The 27,973-nt window shown below is 44.6% G+C and overlaps 1 protein-coding gene across 12 annotated transcripts in view; it reads left to right on the plus strand.

The window, feature by feature from the left end:
* GANC (glucosidase alpha, neutral C) overlaps positions 1–27,973 on the plus strand; it is an 81,344-nt gene that overhangs the window by 19,390 nt on the left and 33,981 nt on the right. For 7 of the 12 annotated variants that reach the window (XR_011380877.1, XR_011380876.1, XM_002717959.5 and 4 more), the window contains 7 exons: positions 1,394–1,436; positions 5,601–5,667; positions 7,348–7,444; positions 8,485–8,665; positions 8,871–9,024; positions 19,438–19,673; positions 27,342–27,468. Coding sequence is in view for 6 of the 12 variants with exons in the window: in XM_002717959.5 (XP_002718005.2) it covers positions 1,394–1,436; positions 5,601–5,667; positions 7,348–7,444; positions 8,485–8,665; positions 8,871–9,024; positions 19,438–19,673; positions 27,342–27,468 (905 nt within the window). In the remaining 6 variants the exon portion in view is untranslated. Of the gene's footprint in view, positions 1–332; positions 437–1,393; positions 1,437–5,600; positions 5,668–7,347; positions 7,445–8,484; positions 8,666–8,870; positions 9,025–19,437; positions 19,674–27,341; positions 27,469–27,973 lie in introns of those variants that run through there. The other 5 variants (XR_011380879.1, XR_011380878.1, XM_051822467.2 and 2 more) reach the window with 4 other exon arrangements.

Here is a 27,973-nt window from a genome sequence, read left to right on the forward strand (position 1 = left end):
GGATGTAATGAAAAAAAGAAAAAAAAAAAAAAGAGAAAAAGACAAAAAAAAAAAAAAAAAAAGAGTGTGGGGATGGCCGGCACCGCGGCTCACTAGGCTAATCCTCCACCTACGGCGCCAGCACCCCGGGTTCTGGTCCCGGTTGGGGTGCCGGATTCTGTCCTGGTTGCTCCTCTTCCAGTCCATCTCTCTGCTGTGGCCTGGGAGTACAGTAGAGGATGGCCCAAGTCCTTGGGCCCTGCACCCCATGGGAGACCAGGAGGAAGCTGGCTCCTGGCTTCGGATCTGCACAGCGCACCGGCCACAATGCACCAGCCGTAGCGGCCACTTAGGGGGTGAACCAATGAAAAAAGCAAGACCTTTCTCTCTGTCTCTCTTTCTCTCTTTCTCACTGTCTAACTCTGCCTGTCAAAAAAAAAAAAAAAAAAAGAGAGAGAGAGAGTATGGGGAGGGGCCCACTGTGGCATACAAGGTTAAGCTTCCACCTGCGATACTGGCATCCCATATTCGCAAGAGTTAAAGTCTCAGCTGCTCTGCTTCTGATTCATCTCCCTGCTATGGCATGAGAAAGCAGTGGAGGATGGCCAGAATCTTTGGGCCTCTGCACTGTGTGGGAGACCTAGAGGAGGGTTCAGGCTCCTGGATTCAGATTGGCCCAGCTCTAGCTGTTACAGCCATTTGAGGAGTGAACCAGCAAATGGAAGACCTCTCTCATTCTCTCTCTGCCTCTGCCTCTCTGTAACTCTGCCTTTAAAATAAATAAAAAATCTATAAAAAAAAAAATAAGATGAAGAATGTTGGGAGGGGCCGGTGCTGTGGCATAGAAGGTTAAGCTTTCACCTGCAATGCCGGCATCCCAAATCTGCACTGGTTCAAGTCCCAGCTGCTCCACTTCCATTCCAGCTCCCTGCTGATAACTCTTCAAAAAAAAAAAAAAAAAGAAAAGAAAAGAAAAAAAAGAATGAGGAAATGAAAAGCAATCAAATATACCTGCAGATGAAAGAATAATTTTCACAATCTTTCTGAGAGACTACATTTTGCTTTGTATCAAGGGAACATTGAGTGAGGGGAGCTATGTTGTCTACCTTGTCTATTTATGTTTCATTGAAATATTATGAGCTTTTATTATACTTGTCATAAAAATGATAAAGGCATTTTTAAAGAATTAAGAAAACTCCAATACATCTATATTTTTATAAGAAATCAAGTAATGCAATTAAGGTTTATTATTAATGTTCAATCATAAACTTTAATTTGTATGATGATTTATATTCAACAAGTTAAAAGTTATAATGTATGTAGTCTCGAAAGTTGGAAATGAAAATCTTTATCATTGGACAAAATTCTGTCTGACTTGCCATTGAGTGACACAGTTTTATTTATGTTAAAACAGAGCTACCAAAGAAAACCAAAGTGCCTCAGTTGACACCGCCAAGGTAATGTAGATTGAGTGAGTGATCTTTGTTGCCTTCTTCGCCATCATAATACTCATAAAGCAGGTAATGAATTGTCTTCCTGTGTTCTACAGAAGGGCGCTTGCTGAGTGTTCTACCACATGTAAATGGGACTACCTTTTGCTTTTGCTCACCTCATCATCTCATTGATCCTTTCATTCGTTTATTCATTCATTCATAAAAGCTGATACCTCCTGAGTGCCTGATTTTTGACAAGCATTGTGCTAGGGAAGCGAATCAACCTTGAATAATAGAAATACCAAACCTATCCTCATAGAATTTAGAGCCTATTGGGAAAGGCAGTTACTAAATAATTCCAAACTGGGAGTGTTACAAACGGGTGCTCAGGAGAATACAAGTCAACTGAGCAACATGGGAGTCAGAAAGACCTTCTGAAGGAGATATGTTAAAACAGAGACTGTGTGTTCATTTACATTAACCAGGCAAAAAGTCAGGAAAAGGATATTCCAGGAAGGAAGAACTGCACATTCAAAAACCTTGAAATGGGAAGGAGTACATTTGAAGAGATGGGTGAGGGGGAGTTGTGAGTGTGTGTATGTGTGTGTGTGTGTAAAACAGAACTAGACTAGAGAACCAGGCAGGGTAGTTCTGTGGAGAGACTTGTAACAGTTCTCTTATTCAACAAGTATTTGTTGAGTCCCTCCTATAGACACCAGGTACTATTCAAGAAATTGATGACACCCTGCTTAACAAATTTAAGTCCCATATTTATGGTGGAGTTTACCTTTCTAAGCGAGGATAACCTTTTTCAGTTTATACTAAGCCTAAGGAAGACTGTAGAGTTTTAAGAAACAGAGATACATGGTCTTGTTTCTGTTTTTTTTTTTTTTTTTAAGATTTATTTTTATTTATTTGAAATGCAGAGAGAGAAGTAGAGGTCTTCATCTGCTGTTTCAGCCCCCAAATGGCCGCAATGGCCAGAGTAGAGCCAATCCGAAGTCAAGAGTCAGGAGCTTCTTCCAGGTCTCCCACATGGGTGCAGGGGCCTAAGGACATCAGCCATCCTCTGCTGCCTTCGAGGCCATAGCAGAGAGCTGGATTGAAAGAGGAGCAGCCAACCTCTGCCTGCGGCACTGGCACACCAGATTCTAGTCCCTGTCAGGGAGCCGGATTCTGTCCCGGTTGCCCCTCTTCCAGTCCAGCTCTCTGCTGTGGCCCGGGAGTGCAGTGGAGGATGGCCCAAGTCCTTGGGTCCTGCACCCCATGGGAGACCAGGAGAAGCACCTGGCTCCTGCCTTCGGATCAGTGCGCCAGCCGCAGCAGCCATTGGAGGGTGAACCAACAGAAAAAGGAAGACCTTTCTCTCTCTCTCTCTCTCTCTCTCTCTCTCTCTCACTGTCCACTCTGCCTGTCAAAAAGAAAAAAAATAAGAAAGAGGAGCAGCCAGGACTAGAACCAGCACCCATATGGGATGCTGGCACTTCAGTGCTGGCCCTTGTTTCTGTTTTAAAAGATGATTGGGCTGAATTGTGAAGAAGGGCCACTCCAGAAGTCTTCTCTTCATGCAGAGCCACATGTGTCTTCAAAGGGCGCTGGCAGTAGCCATAGCCGCTGGAATGGTAAAACATGTTACATGCTTTCAGTGCCAGGGTCAAATGCTTCTCCCCTGGAGAACTGACCCATGCTGGTGGGCTTGTGAAATAATATTTTTTCCATTTCCAGATAGAGAAGTCAAGAGTAACTTAGACAGAACCTTATACAGTCCTGTGATAATGTGTTAAATCAGTTTTAGAGTAAATTAGATGGCTTAAGTAGTGATTTTGTTTTCTGGGTTTTTTAAAAAAAATGTATTTATTTGAAAGGCAGAATTACAGAGAGGCAGAGGCAGAGTGACCTTCCATCTGCTGGTTCACTCCCCAAATGGCTGCAACAGCCAGAGCTGGGCTGATCTGAAGCCAGGAGCCAGGAACTTCTTCCAGGTCTCTCATGTGGGTGCAGGAGCCCAAGGACTTGGCCACCTTCTGCTGCTTTCCCAGGCCATAGCAGAGAGCTGGATCAGAAACAGAGCAGCTGGGTCTTGAACCGGTACCCATATGGGATGCCGGCACTGCAGGCAAGCAGCTTTACCCACTACACCACAGCACCAGCACCTCAGGTGATAATTTTGAGTCACAGGAACTTTTGCAAGAATGTGATAGAAGCTATAAGCTGTCTCTATAGAAAATATCTGAGGGAATTCTGAACTGCATCCATAGTATAATAACCTCTATGTTAAAAATTCAGTGTGATACAATTTATAGTTTTGACTATGAAGAAACAACCTAGAAATGGGCAAACAGCACATTTTAAAAAAATATGGGGGCCAGCGCTGTGGTGCAGCAGGTTAATGGCTTGGTCTGAAGTGCCAGCATCCCATATGGGCACCAGTTCAAGCACCGGCTGCTCCACTTCCAATCCAGCCTGCTGTGGCCTGCGAAAGCAGTAGAAGATGGCCCAAGTCCTTAGGCCCCTGCACCCGCGTGGGAGACCTGGAAGAAGCTCCTGGCTCCTGGCTTTGGATCGGTGCAGCTCTGGCCGTTGCGACCAATTGGGGAGTGAATCATCGGATGGAAGACCTCTCCCCCCCCACCCCGCCTCTCCTCTCTCTGTGTAACTCTGACTTGCAAATAAATAAATAAACCTAAAAAAAAAAAAAAAGAAAAAAAGAAATATGAAGTTCACACACACATGCACAATTTTTAAAGATATTTATTCTACTAGGAAAAAGAAGACATTTGTAAACCTGAGAAAGATTATAGTTGTACAGATTAGGGATTGACCTGGCTTCTCAGACCAGCGCAAGAGTATAGCCAGTAGTTTGGCTAATTGAAGGTGTGAAGTGGGAGAGAACTCTGAGCCCAGCTCAGCAAAAATAAATCTCAACTTAGGATCTCTCAAAACAGACCTAAGTTGTTTGACTCTAAATGTGTGCTTCACATAATTATAAGGAAAAAGAATTTAAGTTCTTACACATGTATAGACTGCGTTTTTCAAAATGCTTTTGCATCATTTTGGTTCAAGTAAACATACTTCTGTCAAGCAGTGTGGCTGTTCCTCAAAAAATTAAACATCAAATTATGATATGCTCCAGCAATTCCACTTCTGGGTAGATACCCCAAAATGAAGGCAGAAATTCAAACATATTCGTATGCTCATGTTAATAGCAGTGCTGATCACAGTAGCCAAAAGAAGAAGGTAACCCAATTATCATTGAGAGATAAACACATAGACAAAATGTGGTATCTGCATACAATGGAATAGTATTCATACTTGAAAAGGAAGGAAATTCTGACATGTGGTACAACATGAGTGAAACTCAAAGATCTCATCCTAAGTGAAATAAGCTATACAGAAAAGAACAAATACCGTATGATTCCACTTGTACAAGGTATGTAGAGGAGTGAAATTCATAGAGACAGAAGGTAAAGTGGTGGGGCCAGCCCTGTGGTGTGGCAAGTAGAGCCACTGCCTGCAGTACTGGCATCCCATGTGGGTGCTAGTTCCAGTCCCCACTGCTCCACTTCCAATCCAGCTCTCTGCTGTGTCCTGGGAAGGTAGTGGAGGAAGGCCTGGGTCCTTGGGCCTTTGCACCCATATGGAAGACCCTGAAGAGACTGTAGGCTCCTGGCTTCAGATCAGCCCAGCTCTGGCTATTGTGGCCATTTGGGGAGTGAACCAGCAGATGGAGGACTTCTCTCTCTCTGCCTGTGCTTCTGTGTGGCTCTGTCTTTCAAGTGAAAGTAGAGTGGTGTTGCTAGGGAGGGGAGGCAGGGAGTAGGAAGCTACTTTTTAATGGATAGGGAGGTTCAGTTTGAGAAGAAGAAAAAGTTCTGGAGATACATGACAATGGTGGCACGTGTGAATATATTTAATGCTTGAAAATGGTTAAAGTGGTAAATTTGATATGAATATTTGCCACACTAAAAAAAGATATTCATATCAGCTATGGCTCAGAAGGGTGATTGTTGACATTATACAGAACACAGATTTGACTTATTAAATGTCCTGGCATCACAAACTGGTTTTCTAAAAGATGATCCATTTTGTCAGTCTTTTTTTTAATTAATCCAAATGAAATTATTATTGTGGTAACATAACACCTTTGTGGTAATTTATAAACTCAGTTTTCCCCTTTTGTACCAACAGGAAAATGAAGATGATCTGGGCCTGTGGGAGGAGAAATTTGGAAACTTTGTGGATGTCAAAGCTAATGGTAAAATCGAAACTGGCATGGAATTAACACAGATCATTGCAAAATGACTGTCTCTGCCTAAAAGTCCCTTGAGTTTTGGCATCTAATGCAAGTGACTTCTGGGAAGTAAACAGGAAGTTCAGATTGGAGTCCCTTGTCCTTCACTAATGCATTGCAACAGAGAAAGATTGATTATGTGCTGTATAAGACAAGTTTAGGCCACACAGGGCTCATGGAGGGGACTAAGTCCGGCAGATCTTATAGCTGCACATCTTACATTTTATTTTTACTGGCGTCAGGCGATGAGAAAATTCTAGAGCTCATCAACTCCAGCATTCCAGGCCAGTGGTTCTCCCTTTTTCCAGGCCTCCCCATCTGATTCCTCGTGGGTAGCACCTGCCCACCTGCGACATTTCTGACTAGGCCTAGGATGAGGATGGGGTTGGAGTTTGACTCTGTCAGAGAAATCTTTCAATATTTGGACCTTATCTGATTAGAAAAACACGTCCTTCTTCTTCCTTCTGAACCCATAGAGTAACAAACCTTTGCAAACTCTGTGAGAATCCCTGTTTAGCCATCCCTATTTGCAACACAGGATAATGATCAGGGCTGGTAAAATGCAAAAAATTCATAGGCAGAGGAGTTCGCAGACTCTCTTCTGTAACAGCATAATCTTTGTTACTTTCTTTGAGGCACCCCTTTCCAAGCTCCTTCAAATAAGGGCTTTTCGATGTCAAGGACTTTAACCTCTCATAGATGAGATGGGAAGAGACACAGCAAGGGAGAGCTCCCATCTGCCGATTCACACCCTAAGTGCACTAATGACTGGGAGCAGACCAGTCTGAAGTCAGGAGCCAGGAACTCAATTCAGGTCTCCCACATGGATGGCAGGAACCCAATCATTGGAGCCATCAGCACTGCCTCCCCAGGGGCTGCATCAGCAGGAAGCTGGCGTGAGGAGCCAGAGGTAGATATTGAACCCAGGCACCTATTATGGGATGTGGGTATCTTAAGCACTAAGCCAAATATCTACCCTCTCTCACTCCCTGACTGGAAATTTAAGTCAGTGCTGTGTCTTCGACTCATTTGTATTTTCTTCATGTCTCTAAAATAATTGTTAAAGAACTTTATCTTTGCCTAAAGGAAGTTTATATACCTACAGTTGAGGGAAGCAGTATACTGAGGAACTATGAAAGGCCCTTCTTGTGCCCATGATGTTAGTCGCTGTAGGCAGCCACAAACAAGTCTGGCAATAAGAATAAATGACAAGTCAGAGGATACCCCATCATTCATCTCACAAAGATTAGAAGTATTCAATATTCTTTGCTTCCCAAAGCTAAGAAGTATGCAACATATTTCAGGAAAATTTCAACTAGAAAAAGATCTAAAACTTTGTAACCATGTTTCACAAATAGAAAAGAAACATACTGTAGATAAGGACACAGAGGACTTTAGTGTACAGCTAAGTTGACATAACTAATAAGTGACTGGAACTTTGCCTTGGACATTTTTGTATCACCACAAGACCTGAATAAATAACATGTTACAAATGTTACAGTCAGTCCCCAGCATTTGGTGACTGCTCAGGGCAAGCTTAGGCCTCTGGACTCCTACTGTAGTCATAACACTCAGAGTTAAACGAATCTCCTTAATGATTGTCCTGTTGAGAAGCAAACCTTGGTCTTTGTCCTGTCTCTACAGGTCCTGCCTCCATTGGTTTGGATTTCTCCTTACATGGATTCGAGCACCTCTATGGGATCCCACAACATGCAGAATCACACCAACTTAAAAATACTAGGTAAAGGAAAACATTCTGGGTTCTGGATTGAAGACATTTGAGAGCAACATTTCTGAGATGACCAAGCCGGTGACAGTACAATATGTGCCAGGTCACTTGCTCCTTGGTATTGCTTGAGATCTTTAAGATCCTTGAATGATCATTCAGAGCAACGATACTCAATTTTGTTTCTTTTTTGCTCAGTAAAAATTATACAATTATAAAAAACTAATGCTGAACCTAAAAATGTAAAGGAGTGAAAAGAGAACACTGCCATGGTTGAATTTGAGGGGAGAGCACCTCACCTCTCAGTTTCACTTTCAGCTCTCGGGTGCTTTCTGGGAGCCCTGGAAGAAAAACACTATGCAAAAAAGTAACTGACCTAGAAAAAGGCTTTACCAAAACAGGCCAGGGAGTCAGAGAGTGAAAAAAACACAGCATTGCATATCAGTTTTGATTCCCTCAGGAAGATCACTTCATTTCAGGCTAACACTTTAGATAAATAGATGTCAGATGTATCCAGCAAAGAGGAAATAAAACCGAAGAGCAATAGAGTCTTATCAGGATTGCCAGGTCTAGGGGCTGTTTCCTTGCTAAGTAGGCACGGTGGCAATTCCATCCGAAGCTGTGCTGTCATCTGCCTGAGCTCAGTGCTCCTGACCGTAATTCAGTTCCCGCTCTTTCCCTATTTGCACTACAGAAGCCTGTTAGGACACTATCCTTTGGTTTTAGCTGCAGAAAAGTATCACAAAATTCATCAGTGGGTACTTGCTGTATGCTTACTATTGTGGAACAGTCACAGAAGGCAGCTTTCCCCTCACAGAAGATACTTAGAAAAGATGCATAAGATATGGTATCCTGTGTACCAGTTGTCATAGGAGGAGGTGCGAAGGAAACAAAGGAAGAGGATCACATTCACCCAGGTGCATCAGGAAATCTTTAGGAAAATAATAAGTTGGGGCTTGAAGGAGGTGTGGGACCTCAGATTTACAGAAGAGAATGGAGCTGCTCCCCACTCAATGACAGATGCTGAAGGATGACAATCCTTATATGTGTTTCAGCGATGGAGATGCTTACCGTCTGTATAACCTGGATATCTATGGATATAAAATACATGACAAAATGGGCATTTATGGTTCAATCCCTTATCTCCTGGCTCACAAACTTGGCAAGACTGTAGGAATTTTCTGGCTGAATGCCTCAGAAACACTTGTGGAAATCAATACAGAGCCTGCGGTAGAGGTGAGCTGTGGATCTCGGCTGCACGTCATCCTTATGGAAAACACAAAGCCACTGCAGGGTAGTCAATAGCCCTTGTCTTTGCAGCCTTGAACTGTAATCAGAGAATGTTAGCAGTATCCACTATGGGAAGAGACTTACTTATAGGTGGACAGGTATTGTTGGATAGAAGGAAACTGAGAAAATTTTCATTCTACTCCTTTCCCAGTACACGTTGACCCAGGTAGGCCCAGCCGCTGCTAAACAAAAGATCAGATGTCGAACTGACGTGCACTGGATGTCAGAGAGTGGAATCATTGATGTCTTTCTACTGGCAGGACCTACACCTTCTGACGTTTTCAGGCAATACTCTCAACTTACAGGTATTTATAGAAGTGTCAGTCTCTAGTTCCTTTATATTTCCTCTATCTCATGTTTGATCACTGTAAGTTAATTTTTGTGATGTACTGTATAGAATTTCTAAACAATTTACTCAAACATTTTAAGTAGCAAGCATTCCTCCTCCTACCCTCATTGTATTCCACTCAGCTAAACATTACACTGGGTCTAGAACTATCTACTGTTTAATGCCTACTGTCTGTCATCTGCCTTCCTTGGAGTCAGTAGCCCCTAGGCCTTCTCTACTTCTATCTCAGATGAGTTTACTGTGTTTTCTTTTCCATTAAAATATACCACTGGCTTTAATACAAAAGCATATTGTCTTTAAAATACTGCAAGCTTTCCTCTAAGATCAGGAGCAATACAAGGCTGCCTTTCACCAATAGCACTTTCACCACTGCTATTCAACATTGCACTGGAAGGTCTAACCAGGGCAGTTACACAAGAAAAACAGATACATGTCATCCACATTAGATAGGAAGAAGTAAGATTATCTCTACTTGCAGATGATATGGTCCTATATATATATAAAATACAAAAACATCCACCAAAAATTCCCTACTAGAGCTAATAAATTCAGCACAGTCACAGGGTATGAGATTACACAAAAATAAGTTGGGTTTCTATACACCAGCAATGAAAAAAAAAAAAAAAGGAAATTAAGAAAACAATTCCAGATGTTGTGTAGTGGTTTAAGCCACCACTTGGGGCACCCACATCCAAGTGGTTCAAGTCCCAGCTATTCTACATTTCTAATCCTGTTTTCTGCTAATGCACCTAGAAAGGCAGAGGTGGGTCCCTGACACTCACATGACAGATCTGGATGGAATTTTAGGTTCCTGACTTTGGCCTGGCCTAGCCTCAACTGTTGTAGGCATTTGGGGAGTAAACTAGTAGATAGAAAATCTCGTGGCCGGCACCGCGGCTCACTAGGCTAATCCTCTGCCTTGCGGAGCTGGCACACCGGGTTCTAGTCCCGGTCGGGGCGCCGGATTCTGTCCCGGTTGCCCCTCTTCCAGGCCAGCTCTCTGCTGTGGCTAGGGAGTGCAGTGGAGGATGGCCCAAGTGCTTGGGCCCTGCACCCCATGGGAGACCAGGATAAGCACCTGGCTCCTGCCATTGTATCAGCGCGGTGCGCCGGCTGCAGCATGCCGGCCGCAGCGGCCGTTGGAGGTTAACCAACAGAAAAAGGAAGACCTTTCTCTCTGTCTCTCTCTCTCACTGTCCACTCTGCCTGTCAAAAAAAAAAAAAAAAAAACATAGCTGGCGCCGTGGCTCACTAGGCTAATCCTCCGCCTTGCGGCGCTGGCACACCGGGTTCTAGTCCTGGTCGGGGCGCCGGATTCTGTCCCAGTTGCCCCTCTTCCAGGCCAGCTCTCTGCTGTGGCCAGGGAGTGCAGTGGAGGATGGCCCAAGTGCTTGGGCCCTGCACCCCATGGGAGACCAGGATAAGTACCTGGCTCCTGCCATCGGATCAGTGCGGTGCGCCGGCCGCAGCGCGCTGGCCATGGCGGCCATTAGAGGGTGAACCAACAGCAAAGGAAGACCTTTCTCTCTGTCTCTCTCTCTCACTGTCCACTCTGCCTGTCAAAAAAAAAAAAAAAAAGAAAGAAAATCTCTCTGTCTCTCTTTCCCTTTGTCCTTCCCTCCCTGTCTGTCACTGTGCCTTTCAAATAGATAAGTACATACATAAATCTTATTTAAAAACATTTTTTAAAAAGAAAATAATTCCTTTTGCAGTAGCATCCAAAAGAATAAAATAAATTAGAAATAAATTTAACAAAGGAGGTAAAAGACTCACTCACTGAAAGCTATAAAACATTCCTGAAAGAAATTAAAAGAAAATCTAAATAAATGGAAAGGCATACCATGTTCATGGATTGGAAGACTTATTGTTACATTGAGAATAATACCAAAAGCAACTTTAAAGATTCACTGCAATCCCTACCAAAATCTTAATGGCTTTTTTATTTTCCAGAAGTGCAAAAACTGATATTAAAATGTATATGAAATTGCAAGAGATTTTTTTTAATTTGTTTTACTTGTTTGAAAGGTAGAGTTACAGAGAGAGAGGGAGAGACAGAAAGAGATATCATCCTTCAAATGGTTCACTCCCCAAATGGCCACAACAGCTGGAGCTGGGCCAATCTGAAACCAGGAGCTAAGAGCTTCATCCAGGTCTCCCATGTGGCTTCAGGATCACAAGGACTTGGGACAGGGGCCCGTGCTGTGGCACTCTACCTGTGGCTCCATAATCTTGTAAGGCTCTCAGCTCATATCCCAGCTGCTACTCTTCTAATCCAGCTCTCTGCTATGGCCTGGGAGAGCAGTGGAGGATGACCCAAGTGCTTGGGCCCCTGCACCCATGTGGGAGACACAGAGGAGGTTCCTGGCTTCTAGCTTTGGATTGGCTCAGCTCTGGCCATTGCAGCCATCTGGAAAATGAACCAGTAGGTGGACAACCTTTCTCTCTGTCTCTCCCTATCTCTGTAACTCTACCTCTCAAATAAATAAATAAAATCTTGGTTTTTTTTTTTTTTTAAAGACTTGGGCCAAAGGATCTTGAGTAGACAAAAAAATCTTGAAAAATTAGAAACTAAATTGGAGGACTCACACATCCCAATTTCAAAATTACTACAAATCTATTTAATAGGGTAGACACATAGACCAGTGGATTAAAATTGAGTCTAGAAATAAACCCATACACCTATGGCCAATATTTTCAACCAAGATTCAAGACCATTACAGGAAAAGAACAATATCTTTGTCTTTTAAGATTTTATTTGTTTATTTGAGAGGTAGACTTACAGACAGAAAGAGGGAGAGACAGAGAGAAAGGTCTTTCATCTGCTGGTTCACTTCCCAAATGGCTGCAATGTCTGGAGCTGGTCCAATCTGAAGCCAGGAGCCAGAAGCCTCTTCCGGGTCTCCCATGTGGGTACAGGGGCCCAAGCACTTGGGCCATCTTCTACTGCTTTCCCCAGGTGATAGCAGATAGCTAGGTTGGAAGAGGAGCAGCCAGAACTAGAACTATTGCCCATATGGGATGTCAGCACCACAGGCAGAGGCTTAGCCCACTATGCCACAATTCCAGCTTCCCAAGAACAATCTCTTGAACACATGAAATGGGACAACTGGATATCCATAAGCCAAAGAATGCAGTTGGACTAATATATACAAACATGTGGTATGTATATGATGACATATATCTACCATATTCACAAATTAACTCAGAATGAATCAATTAGGGGTCAGCACTGTGGCGTAGCAAGTAAAGCCACTGCCTGTGGTGCTGGCATCCCATATGGGTGCCGGTTCAAGACCGGGCTGCTCCACTTCCAAACCAGCTTTCTGCTGTGTCCTGGGATAGCAGTAGAAGATGGCCCAAGTCCTTGGGCCCCTGCACCCACGTGGGAGATCCAGAGGAAGCCTCTGGCTCCTGGCTTTGGATCAGCACAGCTCCGGCCGTTGTGGCCAGTTGAGGAGTGAACCAGCGGATGGAAGACCTCTCTCTCTCTCTCTCTGCCTCTCCTCTCTCTGTGTAACTGTGACTTTCAAGTAAAATAAATACATCTTTAAAAAAAAAAAAAAAAAGAATGAATCAATTATACACATGAAAGCTAAAACCACAAAACTTTTAGAATAAAATGGGTAAAACTTCATGAGCGTGGACTTGGCAATAGATTCTTAGATTTGACACCAAAATCAGGAGCAATAACAACCATAAATAGGTAAGTTGGACTTAATTAACATTAAAATCTTTTGTGTATCAAAGAACATAAGCAAGTCAAGTAGCAACCTAGAGAACTGGAAAAAATATTTGCAAACTGTGTATCTGATAAGAGAAACAACCCAGTTCCAAAATGGGAAAAGGTCTTGAATAAACATTTCTTCAGACAAGATATGTAAATGGACAGCAAGCACATGAAAATGTACTCAGCCACTAGGAAAATGCAAATCATAACCACAGTGAGATACCACTTCACACCTACTAGGATGGCTAAATCTTTATAAAGGGAAAATAGTAAGTGCTGATGAGGGTGTGGAGGAGTTGGAACACTGCATATTGCTAGTGGGAATGAAAAGGTTTCAGGCACTGTGGAAAGCAATTTGGCATTTCCTCAATATTAAATATAGAATTACCACATGATGCTATGCAATGGTCAGTTTTATGTGTCAACTTGGCCAGGCTGTAGTATCCAGTTATTTAATCAAACAGAAGTCGAGATGTCCCTGTGAAGGTATTTTTAGATGAGATTAACATTTAAGTCAGCTTTGAGTAAAGCAAATCACTCTCCATTGTTGAAGCCTTGCAAGAAAAAGACTGAGGTCCCTCAGGAAAATGGAATCTGCCTCCAGGTGGCCTTTAGACTTGAACTGCAATGTCAGCTCTTCCCTGGGGCTCTGGCTTGCCTGCCTGCTTGGCAAAACTCAGACTTCCAGTCCCCACAATTGCACAAGCCAGTTACTTAAAATAAATCACTCTCTTTACCCTTTGTCTCTTCTCTGTCTCTTTTCCTCTCTCTCTTTTTCCCTCTCTCTTCCTTATACATGTGTGTATGTATGTGTGTATTCAATATAAGTCCTATTGATTGTTTCTCTGAGGAACACCAATATACTCTGCAATTCCGTATATATATATATATATGTATATACACATATATATTTCCATTCATACATGTGTATGTGTATGTATATGTATAGTCTCCAGAGGAACTGAACACAGACACTCAAACAGATACTTTTTTTTTAAGATTTATTTTATTTATTTGAAAGAGTTACAGAGAAAGGTAGAGACAGAGAGAGGTCTTCCATCTGCTTGTTCACTCCCCAGATGGCCACAATAGCTGGAGCTGTACTGATCCGAAGCCAGGAGCTTCTTCCATGTCTCCCACATGGGTGCAGGGGCCCAAGGACTTGGGCCATCATTCTAATGCCATCCCAGGCCAAAGCAGAGAGCTGGATCAGAAGAGAAGCAGGTGGGACTAGAACCGGCACCTATGTGTGATGCCGGCACTTCAGGCCAGGGCTTTAATGCCCTGCACCACAGCCCAAACAGATATTTGTGTGCCAGTGATCATTACAGCATTGTCTGCAATAGCCAAAAGGTAGAAACAACTCAAGAGCCCCTCAAAGATAAATAGAGAAACAGAATGTGATATGTGTATGTGTGTCAACATATATAGTGAAATATCATTCAGCTGCAAAAAAGGAATGAAGTTCTGATACATGCTACAACATGGATGAACTTGAAAACATTATGCAAAGTGAAATAGTCCAGATACAAAAGGGCCAGTGTTGCGTGAATCCACTTACATGAGGTGCCTACAAGAGGCAAATTTGCAGACACAGAAGATAGCTTGGAGAGGGTTCAGCAGATGGGTAATGGGGAGTTATTACTTAATTGTTACAGAGTTCCTTTTTGGGGTGCTTTAAAATTTTTGAAAATAGATAGTGGTGATGCTTGTACTACATTGGGGATATAATGCCACTGAATTGTACATTTGAAAATAGTTAAAGTGTCAAAATTTGTGACATATGTTTTACCACAATTAAGAATTAATAATGTAATGTTCTAAAAAGCATTGAATTGTATGCTTTAAATGGGTGAATTGTAAGGTATGTGAGTTATAACTCGGAAAAGCTGTTTAAAATGAAAGTAATTCACTGTCATTTCTGCATCATTCTGTTGTGCAAAGCAGTTTAAGTAGAGCCAGTGTTCAAGGTGAGAGGAATTCAATTGCAGTTGTGATGGAATAATGACAAAAAATTGTGGATATGGACACTCATACAGGAATAAATACTATCAAGGCTTGTCTACAGACCCATTCACTCTTGTTATTAAGTAGAATGAGTCTGGTTTATGAGAAAGTATTCTAAAAATACTGCACCTGCCACCATGTCCAAAGACATAGAGATTTTTTATTGACTGCTAATGAGGGTTTGGCTCAGCCCAATCTTAGCTCACAGCCTCCCCAGCCTCCTCATATGGTTACATCACAATTTTTGGCTGAACCAGCATTGAATGTTTAGATTTTCAGAATGCTCAGAAGACGTCAGATGCCTTATCTGTCATTGCACGTTTTCCCCTGGAGCCTTACTTCCCTGTAGATGTCTCTTTCTGCTCCTGTCTGCACCCTTGCTCTCGAGGCTTGCTGCCGAGCTGTCATCCTAAGACTCATCTTTGCTGTTTCTGGTGTTGTGTCACTCCTTTTATGGGCCCAGTGTTTTTCTCTTTTGGGTTTATTACCTTCTTTTTGTTTGCATATGTAACATCTTCTGGTGTTTCTAAGAAAGTTTGCCATGGAAGTTCACTTTTTGCTTCCTTGCAGGTATGGTACCATATTTTTTCCTACCTTCACTCTTTTTTTTTTTTTTTTTTTTTTTTGACAGTCAGAGTTAGACAGTGAGAGAGAGAGAGAGACAGAGAGAAAGGTCTTCCTTTTTCCATTGGTTCACCCCCCAAGTGGCCACTACGACCAGCGCGTTGCGGCCGGCGTGCTGCACTGATCCAATGCCAGGAGCCAGGTGCCTCCTCCTGGTCCCCCATGTGGGTGCAGGGCCCATGGACCTGGGCCATCCTCCACTGCACTCCTGGGCCACATCAGAGAGCTGGACTGGAAGAGGAGCAACCGGGACAGAATCCAATGCCCCAACTAGGACTAGAACCCGGGGTGCCGGCACCGCAGGCAGAGGATTAGCCTAGTGAGCCGCGGTGCTGGCCTGCCTTCACTCTTGATTGATAATTTGACTAGATTGAAAATTCTTTCTCATAATTTGAAGACATTGAAAATTGGTTTATCTATTTTTATTTATTTGAAAGGCAGTGAGACAGAGATGAGGCAGATCTTCTGTATGCTCCTACACTCTACAGATATCTATAGCTGGGATCCCAGAACCCAATCTAGGTCTCCCACATGGGTGGCAGAAACCCAAGTCTTGAGTCATCACCTTCTGCCTCCCAGTGCACATTAGCAAGAAGCTGGGTCAGAAGAGGAGCAGGAACTTGAACCCAGGCACTGTGATATGGAATGGATGCAGCTCAAGCAGCTTTGTAACCAGTGTGACAGCCAAGAGGCATTTCTTTATTGTCTTTTGTCTTCTTACCTAAAAATCATTAATCCTGTTCCTCTAAGATCTATGTTTCTCTCTGAAATACCTTCTCTTTAATACTCTGAAATGTCTAATATTCTGAAATTTTACAATGAAATCCTCTGATGTAGATCTTTTAAAATAATGACTATATTAGATGTGGACCCCTTCAGTCTTGAGGATTATATCTGCCAGTTCCCAGAAACAATCTTGTATTATTCCTTCAATTTCTTCTCCTTCTTTTTTTTCTTTTTGCTCTATAGATTTTTTTTTTAAGATTTCTTAATTTGAAAAGCAGAGTTACAGAGAAGGAGGCAGAGAGAGAGAGAGAGAGAATCTCCCACCTGCTGGTTCACTCCCCAAATGGCCACAAAGGTCAGGGCTGAGTCAGGCCAAAGCCAGGACCCAGGAGCTTCTTCTGGGTCTCTCACATGGGTGCAGGGGTCCAAGCTCTTGGGGTGCATTAGTAGGGAGCTGGATGGGAAGTAGAACAGCCAGGACAGGAACTGGCATCCATGAAGGATGCCGGCATTGTAGGCAGTGGCTTTACCCACTATGCCACAACACCACCCCTCTATAGATTTTATAATCTTTCCTTTGTATCTACTTTCTGAGAAGGTTTTCCATTTTATCTTCCAGGCCTTTAATTTATGCTGTCCTAATTCTAATTTCAAAGAGCTCTTTCTTATCCTCTGACTGCAGTTTGTTTATAATGGCTGATGCTTGCTGTGTATAATCCTGGTCTTGTTTTACAGGTGCAATATCTGCTCATCTCTAGAGACAACGAAGATAACATGTTTTGATATGTAGTTTAGTTCCTTGCATAGTCTCTGTTTTCTCAGAGATACTTTTATTCTATTTACTTATTTGTACCCCTGTTTCTAATTTTGGAATCATTCCTCATTTGTGGGGTATCCCTTTGTTCTCCATTCATATTTTCCAAGTAAGGCTCTGCTAGGCAGCTCTGTGTGTGGTTTGAGTCTGACCCACTAGTGCTAGGGGTGAGGGTGGGGAATTCTCCCTTCTGGGAGTGTTCTGGGCTCAGGGATGAGCTCTCCTCCTCCTCCCCATTTCCCCCTTTTTATCCCCCCCCACACTCCCCCCCCCCCCCCCCACTCTTCTGAGAACTCCCCTGGTTCTGCTATCAGGTGCTTTTTTTTTTTTTTTTTTTAACAGGCAGAGTGGACAGTGAGAGAGAGAGACAGAGAGAAAGGTCTTCCTTTGCCGTTGGTTCACCCTCCAATGGCCGCCGCGGCCGGCGCGCTGCGGCCGGCGCACCGCGCTGATCCGATGGCAGGAGCCAGGAGCCAGGTGCTTTTCCTGGTCTCCCATGGGGTGCAGGGCCCAAGCACCTGGGCCATCCTCCACTGCACTCCCTGGCCACAGCAGAGAGCTGGCCTGGAAGAGGGGCAACCGGGACAGAATCCGGCGCCCCAACCGGGACTAGAACCCGGTGTGCCGGTGCCGCTAGGCGGAGGATTAGCTTAGTGAGCCGCGGCGCCGGCCTGGTTCTGCTATCAGTTACCTTTGCTCCCCTGCCTGCCACCTCCCAGCTTTTTTGCCGAAGTTACTGTTCCTCCATTCTCTTTGTTTTTGCAGCTTTATTCCTTTGTTTTTTTTTTTTTTTTGTTTGTTTTTTTTCTTTACTCTGATTGTAGGAGGACTTGAGGTCGGGAAGAAGATGAATCCAAGTGGTTAACTAGAAGTCCTCCATGTTACAGCAAATGTCGACAGTGCTTTCCCACCAGCTCTTCCTGACTTCAGTCTCTTTCTCTTCAAGTCAGCTTCATCAGTGCTCCCTGACTTAATTTTTCTAACATGTAGATAAGCTAAAGTCACATCCTGCCAAAATGTGGTTGGCCTCCCCTGGGAGAAGATGTGGAATTGCTAGGCTGAATTGCAGGGCCCTTTACAACTGCCCCTCTCCAGTCTCATCTTTGGTGGGTCTTCCTCACATAGTAACCCCTAGCATATTTATTTTCTCCTAAGCCTGTCCTTTACTTCTCTGCCTCTATGTCTTTTATATTCCTTGTGCCTGGGATCCTCTGAGTGTCCACTCTGGCACACTCCTACTTATTCTTCAATAACCATAACCAAGGGGCCAGCACTGTGGCATAGCAGGTAAAGCCGCCGCCTGCAGTGCCAGCATCCCATATGGGTGCCATCTCGAGTTCACTTCCAATCCAGCTCTCTGCTGTAGCCTGGCAAAACAGTAGAAGATGGCCCAAGTCCTTGGGCCCCTGCACCCACATAGGAGACCCAGAAGAAGCTCCTGTCTCCTGGCTTTGGATCGGCATAGCTCTGGTCATTGTGGCTATCTGGGGAGTGAACCAGCGGCTGGAAGACCTCTCTCTGTCTGCCTCTGCCTCTCTGTAACTCTGCCTTTCAAATAAATAAATAAATCTTAAAAAAAAAAAAAAAGAACCATAACCAGGTGTTACTTCCCGTGTGCAGCCTTTCAAGACTGCACACTTCACTGCAGGCAGAATTTATTAATCTCCTTGTGCTCCCAAAGCACTAGTTTAAAAGTGTGTTAGACAGAGACAGACGGACAAAGCTCTCATGCATTGCTCCACTCCTCAGATGCCTGAAAAGCTGGGAGTGTGAGGCCCAAAGGTGGGAGCTAAGAACCCAATCCAGGTCTCCCACATGGGTGGCAGGAACCCAACTATTTGAGCCATCACCCCTTCCTCCTAGGATCTGCATTAGCCAGAAGCTGGAGTCAGGATCCAAGGTGGGTATTAAACCCAGAAACTCCATCATGAGACATGGGCATCTTACATCTTATTTATTCATTTGAGAGACAGAGAAACAGAGAATGCCCATCTTCTTGTTCACTTCCCAACTGCCTGCCTCAGCCAAGGCTGTACCAGGCCAAAGCTGGGAGCTGGGATCTGGGAACTCAATCCAGGTTTCTCACGTGGGTGGCAGGGGTCTAGCCACTAGTCAGCACCTGCTGTCTCCTATGGTATGCATTAGAAGGAAGCCAGATTTAGGTGCGCAGCCAGGACTCCAACCCAGGCACTCTAGTATGGGATGTGGGCATCCCAAGCAGTATCTTAACCACTGTGCCAAACACATGCCCACTAGGCGGATGCCTTTGAAATAGCAATTTATTTATATGCCTGCCTCATGAGCCAAATGGTCACCTCCTTTAAGATGGGAACTATCTTTTCTTATCCTCAGTATACTAAGTACAATACAAAACCTAGTGCTTTGTGCCCTGTTAACATTGTGGAAACATCTATCAAATGAACCATATCACGGTGATGGTCGCTGACTCAGCTGTCATCTTCCTGTTTTAGGTACACAAGCCATGCCCCCTCTCTTTTCCCTGGGGTACCACCAGTGCCGCTGGAACTATGAAGATGAGCAGGATGTAAAAGCAGTGGATGCAGGATTTGATGAACATGACATTCCATATGACGTCATGTGGCTGGACATAGAGCACACTGAGGGAAAGAGGTACTTCACCTGGGACAAAAAAAGATTCCCCAACCCCAAAAGGATGCAAGAGCTGCTCAGGAGCAAAAAACGTAAGGTAAAATCAGCTAGTATTTCTGAAACTTTTAAATGTCAGAACTTTTAAAAATTGTTTAAACTTGCCTGGGCATACTCATGAAGGAGAACCATCTGATTTTTTTTAAAGAAGGCTATGAAAATGGTACCTTCACACGTAATTGTGACTATGACCACAAGAAAAATGCAGGGTGAAAGTGTGGTATCTCCATCCATCCCTGCTCTAATTGTCTAGGTCCCTGTGTTAGGCTATTTTGTGTCGCTATAACAGAATACCTGAGGCTAGGTAATATATCAACAAAGAGTTTTGCTTAGCTCAGTTTTGCAGATCTAAGAGCATGATACCAGCATCTGCTGAGCCCTGGTGAGGGCCTTTTATTTATTTGTTTATTTATAAAGATTTATTTATTTATTTGAAAGTCAGAGTTTCACAGAGAGAGAGGAGAGGCAGAGAGAGAGAGAAGTCTTCCATCCTCTGGTTCATTCCCCAATTGGCTGCTTAGGCCAGAGCTGTATCAATCCAAAGCCAGGAGCCAAGAGCTTCTACTGGGGCTCCCACATGGGTGCAGGGGCCCAAAGACTTGGGCCATCTTCTGCTTTCCCAGGCCATGGTAGAGAGCTGGATTGGAAGTGGAGCTGCTGGGTCTTGAACTGGTGCCCATATGGGATGCCAGCCCTGCAGGCCGCAGCTTTACCCGCTATGCCATAGCAAAGGCCCCAGTGAGAACCTTTTGACTCTCTCCCAACCTGGTGGATAGCATCATGATGAGAATGCAAACGAGGGGGAGGGATCACACAGCAAGCATCACACAGAGCCCTGGAGCATCCAGAATCACTCTTTTATTTATTTTGAAAGATTTATTTATTTATTTATTTATTTGAAAGGCAGAGTTACAGAGAGGCAGAGGCAGAGGCAGAGAGAGAGAGAGAGAGAGAGAGAGAGAGAGAGGTCTTCTATCTACTGGTTCACTCCCCAGATGACCACAACGGCCAGAGCTGTGCCTATCCAAAAGCAGGAGCCTAGAGCTTCTTCCTGGTCTCCCATGTGGGTGCAGGGGCCCAAGGACTGGGCCATCTTCCACTGCTTTCCCAGGCCATAGCCAAGAGCTGGATCAGAAGTGGAGCAGCCAGGATTCGAACCAGTGCCTGTATGGGATGTCAGTGCTGCAGGCAGCAGCTTTACCTGCTATGCCACAGCGCCAGCCCCCAGAATCACTCTTTTATAACACACGCTCTTGCAGGAACTGGCCCAGTCCTGTCAGAAACACATTAATCCCTTCCAAGGGCAATGCTCTGATTATCTAATTACTTTCCATTAGGGCCTGCCACTTAAACATTCTACCATCTCAACACTATCACACTGAGACCAGAGACTTAGCATTTTCATTCTCATTTCTTGTGGCCTATCTGGAGGCATGTGAGTGATTCTCCCACATCCATCAACATTTGGTTTCTACATCAAGATGGATGACACACGCATCAGAAGTGTATCCATGGCTTATACTCAAATAATGAGACTTCTGAAGACAGCGCGCTTCCCAGACTGGTTTGAAAAAAGCTTCAGAAAACTAGGAAAGCAGACTGGCTCAGCTTTTATAATTGTTGGAGGGAGGGGTTGGGTGCAGATTCTTGCATATGGGCTGAGACTTAAAAAAAAAAAAAAAGATTATTTGAAAGGCAGAGTTACACAGAGAGAGAGAGAGCAAGAGCAGGATCTTCTATCTGCTGGTTCACTCCCTGAATGCCCAAAAGGGCCAGATGGAAGCCAAGAGCCAGGAGCTTCTGTCAGTCTCCATGTGGGTCCCAGGTGCACTAGCAGAGAGCTGGATATAGGATGCTGGCATCACAGGCTGCAGCTTAACCCAGTCTTGAATGGGTTTGAATTTTCTGCTGGCACCAGAGGTGGGAGCACCAGGGCTGTCTGTCAGTTTGCCACAATGTGGGCAGAAAGGAAAGGGAGCGTGGCAGGGCTTGGCAGAGTCAGATTCTTCATTATACCACTTCTTTTTCCTGCATGCTTCTCTGATGGACCTCACCTGTTAATCTGGCTGAGAAAAGGACTGAAGTAGAAAATGAAGAGGGGAGAAGCCACTGGAAATTGTAGTGCTTCTTTTCTGTTGCAGAAGTGATGGTGGTGGTATTGGCAACAGTGAAAGAAGGAGGGAGGGAGAGAAGGAGAGGGAGAGAGAAGGGGCGGTGCACCCCATTTGTATCATGTAAACAGACACAGTCCCCCTCTTTGAGATTGAACTTGCCTTTTTAACCCATTCTTCTGATCCTCAGGCTTTTCACAGGTGGCCAGAGCCAATCCTGTTAATTCCTAATGATCCTATTAATAAATACCATTTATCAAGCAGTAATTTTGAGCTACTCCATATAATTAAGTACATTATCCCATCCAGTCATCACAAAACTGTGATACAGATCTTGCCACTAATTTTTTATTTATTTTTTTCCAAAGATTTATTTTATTATTTATATGAAAGTCAGAGTTACAGAGAGAGGAGAGGCAGAGAGAGAGAGAGAGAGAGAGAGAGAGAGAGAGAGAGGTCTTCCATCCACTGGTTCACTCCCCAATTGGCTGCAACGGCCGGAGCTGTGCCGATCCAAAGCCAGGAGCCAGGAGCTTCTTCCAGGTCTCCCACATGGGTGTAGGGACCCAAGGACTTGGACCATCTTCTACTGCTTTCCCAGGCCATAGCAGAGAGCTGGATTGGAAGTGGAGCAGCCAGGACTTGAACTGGCACCATATGGAATGCTGGCACTGCAGGTGGCAGCTTTACCCGCTACGCCTCAGCACTGGCCCCTGCATTTTTTTAGATTTGCACAAAAGCACATCTGAATAAGTGCATAAGTAGCGAGGTGGGAATCTGAACCCTTGTCTGCCTGACTCCAGAACTTCTGTCCTCATAAACGTTGTTTATCAAATCTTTTGAAGGTTCCTGATGCTGTACTCCTGATGGAGGGTGTGGGGAGCAACTGAGACTAGACTAAATTACTGGAACTGCTAAGACTAACTCTATGCATCTGATCTCCCACCATATGGCGCTGAGAGGGAATAAACAACTTCCACACAGCTGCCTCACCAATTTGACTAACAAGCTGTAGGAGCTGATCCTGCCCCTGATTGGAGGAGAGCAGCGTACTCGGCGTGTGGGTAGCAGAGTTGGGATTGGTGGAAGAGGATTATAAAGGAGGAGAGAGACAACATGCACCAGGAACATCTGAGCAACCCCTGAGAGAGCCGGCGGGCCGTGTGCCGCCCCTCCGCGGAGGCAGGCAGATGGGCAGGCGCACGGGGGCGCGGAGGGGGGTTGGGTGGCAGCAAACCCGGGAAGGGCCGGGCAAAGGGAACAGCGCAGGGTCCTGTGTCGTTCCTCCGCGAGTGGGGGAGCGACAGAGGGGATGCAGGCATGAGCTTCTCAGGGTGTCACAGTGAGTGGGGGAAAGGCAGGTCTCCAGCAACAGTACAGAGCAGCAGCGCGAGACCCCAGGGCAGGACCAGCACTGTTGTGTAGCAGGTAGAGGTGCCACCTGAAACACCAGCATCCAGATGGGCGCCAGTTTGATCTCCCAGCTGCTCCACCTCTGTTCCATTTCCCTGTTGATGGACTGGGAAAAGCAGTGAAAAATGACGCAGGTATTTGGGCCTCTGCCACCCATCTAGGAGACCTGGAAGAAGCGCCTGGCTTCCGCATGGCCCAGCCCTGGCCATTGTAGCCATCTGGGGAGTGAATCAGCATATAGAAGACCTCTCTGTGTCTGTCTTTCTCTGCCTATCGGTTTGTCTTTCCCTCTTTCTCTGTGGCTCTGATTTTCAAATAAACAAACAAATCCAGTGCAGTTCAGATGAGCCTGGAAGAACGAGTCTGTAACTATTGGAGAAGTGGGGAAGTAGGGGTGAGGGAGAGGGCCATGTCGCCAGAGAAGGGAGCATCCAGGGTGCTGGTTTGACAGAGTGGGCGTGTGAAGGTTTGAATGGGGTGGCAGGGGAGATCTGACTGGGAAGGTTGGGACTTTATGGTAAGCTTTGTATGCATTTGGAGACATTAAAAGTTTTTGAATAAGGGGTTGATATCCAGGATATATAACCAACTCCTACAGCTCAGCAACAACAAAAACAATTAAAAATGAGCGCAGGACTTGGATAGACTTTTCTCCATGAATTTACAAATAGTCAATGAGCACAGGAAAAGATGCTCACTAATCAATAGGGAGATAAAATCAAAACCACAGTGAAATACCACTTCATACCATTGAAGTGGCTATTATTAAAATTCCAAAAGGAACAAGGATTTAGCCTGTAATTAAGATGCCTGCATCTTATACCAGAGTGCCTGGGTTCGATTTCCAGCTCCAGCTCCTGACTCCAGCTTCCTGCCAGTGCAGACTCTGGGAAGCAGTGGTGATGATTCCAGTAATTGAGTTCCTGTCACCCGCATGGGAGACCTGAATTTTGTTCCTAGCTCCTGGTTCTGGCCCCAGCCCAGCCCTGACCATTCAAAGCATCTTAGAAGGAAATCACCAGATGTGAGCACACTCTCTTTCTCTTTCTCTTTGCCTTTCAAAAAATCAAAAAGATTTATTTATTTGAAAGTCAGAGTTATACAGAAAGCAAAGGAGAGTCAGACAGAGAGGTCTTCTATTTGCTGGTTGACTCCCCAGATGACCACAAAGGCTGGAGCTGTGCCACTCCAAAGCTAGGAGCCAGTAGCTTCTTCCAGGTCTCCCATGAGGGTGCAGGGGCCCAAGGGGTTGGGCCATCTTCTGCTTTTCCAGGCCATAGCAGAGAACTGGATCGGAAATGGAGCATTGGGGACTCGAACCGGTGCCCATATGGGATGCTAGCACTGCAGGCAGTAGGTTTACCCTCTACGCCACAGCACTGTCCCCTCAAATAAATTTTTAAAAAGCAGAAAATAACAAGTGTTGTCAAGGATGTAGAAAAATCAGAATCCTCGTGCACTGTTGGTGGGCACATAACATGGTGCAGCTGCTGTGGAAAACAGGGTGGCAGGTAAACAAAGAATGACCTTATGATCCAGCAATTTTACTTCTGAATATTCCCAAATGTATTGAAAACAAGGATTTGAATAGATAATTTTATGGAAAAGTGAAATTAAAAGACAAGTTTATTTTTGAAAAATTTTTGAAATATATAATTTTTTCATAATTAGCATTTCCATGAAGCTTTTGAAGATCCCTCCTATGTGCATTTTCAAAGAGGCATTAGTCACAGTAGCCAAAAGATAGAGCAACCTGGCCGGTGCCACGGCTCACTAGGCTAATTCTCTACCTGCGGTGCTGGCACCGCGGGTTCTAATCCCAGTTGGGGCATCGGGTTCTGTCCCAGTTGCTCCTCTTCCAGTCCAGCTCTCTGCTGTGGCCCGGGAAGGCAGTGGAGGATGGCCCAAGTGCTTGGGCCCTGTACCCGCATGGGAGACCAGGAGGAAGCACCTGGCTCCTGGCTTCGGATTGGTGCAGTGCGCCAGCCGTAGTGGCCATCTGGGGGTTGAACCAATGGAAGGAGGACCTTTCTCTCTGTCTCTCTCACTGTCTAACTCTGCCTGTCCAAAAAAAAAAAAAAAAAAAAAATAGAGCAACCCACATATTATCAGTAGATGAAGGAATAAATAGAATGTGTTATATCCATATAACGTATATAGCCTTAAGAGTGAAGGAAATTATAATACATGTGACAGCATGGATGATAGTGAAGTAAGCCACTCACAAAGATAGAAATACTGTATGGCCCCTGTAGTCTGAAAGAAGTCAAGTTCACAGAGACAGAAAATAGATTGTTGGATGCCAGGGGCTGGGAGGCGAGAATAGAAAGTTGTTGCTTAATGGGTATAGAGTTTCAATTTTGCGAGATGAAGAGCTCTGGAGATTGGTTGCACCACAATGTATATGTACCTAACACTGCGAAACTATACATTTTAAAGTGATAAATTTTATGTTAAATGTATTTTATCATAATAAAAAACTTAGAGCTTTTTAGAACAGAGAATTAAACTTTAATATATGGTATCAATTAGAATAAAGATGAGGGGGCTGGGGCTGTGGCACAGTGGGTTAACGCCCTGGCCTGAAGCGCCAGCATCCCATATAGGCACCAGATCTAGTCCCAGCTGCTCCTCTTCCGATCCAGCTCTCTGCTATGGCCTGAGATAGCAGTAGAGGAAGGCCCAAGTCCTTGGGCTCCTGCACCAATGTGGGAGACCCCAAGGAAGCTCCTGGCTCCTGGCTTTGAACTGGCATAGCTCCAGCCATTGAGACCATCTGGGGAGTGAACCAGTGGATGGAAGACCTCTCTCTCTGTCTCTACCACTCTCTGTAACTGTCTTTCAAATAAATAAAATAAATCTTTTTTAAAAAAATAATAAAGATGAGGAGGAGTGATTGAAAGGTAGTTCTAACCACATAAAGTGGCATTGAGGCCCTCGACTGGGTTAGAGTGATGATGTTACAAAAGTAGGGAGAAAAGCTAGAGACACAGCTATGTCTCACAGCTTTTCTTAAACCATCGTCTGCTCTTGTTTGTTTTTAGATTTATTTATTTATTTGAAAGTCAGGATTACAGAGAGAGAGAAAACGAGAAAGAGAGATATCTTCCATCCACTGTTTCACTCCCCAGATGGCCATAATGGCCAGGGCTGCGCCAGGCCGAAGCTAAGAGTCAAAAGCTTCATCCATGTGGGTGGCAGAGCCCCAAACACTTGGGTCATTTTCCACTGCTTTCTCAGGTGCATTAGCATGGAGCTGGATCAAAAGTAGAGCAACTGGGACACAAACTGGCACCCATATAGCATGCCAGAGTCACTGGTGACAGCTTTACCCGCTGCACCACAATGCCAGCCCCAAACCATCTTCTTAATATGCCCATACCATTGGTTTTGGACTTTTTTATTTTTTCTGAATGTGTTATTCTTTTGGTTTCTTTATGTTTCCTTTTATCAATGAAATCTTATCCCTTGTCAGTTTCAGAAGCAGGCAATCTGCCTACTTAATCCTTTGTGTATAACAAGCAGAAAGGTTAATAATTTTATTTTGGGATTATTATTGTGGTACAGCAGGTTAAGCCATTTCCTGCAATGCAGGCATCCCTTATGAATGACAGTTCAAGTACTGGCTGTTCCACTTCCAATCTAGCTCCCTGCTAATACACCTGGAAAGGCAGCAGAGGATTGCCCAAGTTCTTGGGCCCCTGCACCCATGTGGGAGACCTGGATGGAGTTCCTGGATCCCGCCTTTGGCCTTGCCCGGCCCCATCCATCTGGGGAGTGAAACAGTGGATGGAAGATTTCTCTCTGTGTGTGTGTGTGTGTGTGTGTGTGTGTCTCCCTCTCTCTGTCACTCTGCCTTTCAAATAAATATTTATATTTGTATTATATTTATATAAATATATTTGTATTATATTTATATTATTTATATTTATAAATAAATATTTCTATAATAATATTGGTTTGGCAGCAATAATTATAAATGAGCATTAACTTAGTTTTGATGTCAGTTTAAATTTCCATAAGTACGTGAAGTTATGAGATTTTACTGGTGTTTGAAATATTTTTATACTAATTGTAGTTTTTTCCAAGTAAATTTTGGCCTCCAAAACTATGTTGAAAATGGTTAAATGAACTTATGTCTCGTGTAAAACTGACAAGCTCTTCAAACCTTTATGTGCTGACAGCTTGTGGTCATCAGCGACCCCCACATCAAGACTGATCCTGACTACTCAGTGTACGCCAAGGCCAAAGAGCAGGGCTTCTTTGTGAAGACCCGTGAAGGGGCGGATTTTGAAGGGATATGCTGGCCTGGTATGACCTTACTCTGTGCACTTCCTATTTCCAGCTGGGGGAGGGTGCACGGCATCGTTTTCAGTCCTTGCAGACAACTCTTGCTCCTCTAGCTATATGGTAAGCAAGAGATGGCATTGCCTTCGTGTCTTTCATAACACCTGGTCCAGCATGCCTTGGGTATATTTACCACTCATAGTTGAATGTATGGAGGGACAGGCACACCTCAATGGCATGATATCTCTGTAAGCAAATAGAGGTAAAAAGTCAGAGAACTGGCCCGTGCTGCAGCTCACTAGGCTAATCCTCCACCTGTGGCGCCGGCACGCTGGGTTCTAGTCCCGGTTGGGGCACTGGATTCTGTCCCGGTTGCTCCTCTTCCAGTCCAGCTCTCTGATGTGGCCCGGGAGGGCAGTGGAGGATGGCCCAGGTTCTTGGGCCCTGCACCCACATGGGAGACCAGGAGGAAGCACCTGGCTCCTGGCTTCAGATCAGCGCAGCATGCTGGCTGCAACGCGCCAGCCGT

The sequence above is a fragment of the Oryctolagus cuniculus genome, chromosome 12 (genome assembly GCF_964237555.1).
Source record: "Oryctolagus cuniculus chromosome 12, mOryCun1.1, whole genome shotgun sequence".
NCBI classification, from domain to species: Eukaryota; Metazoa; Chordata; class Mammalia; order Lagomorpha; family Leporidae; genus Oryctolagus; species Oryctolagus cuniculus.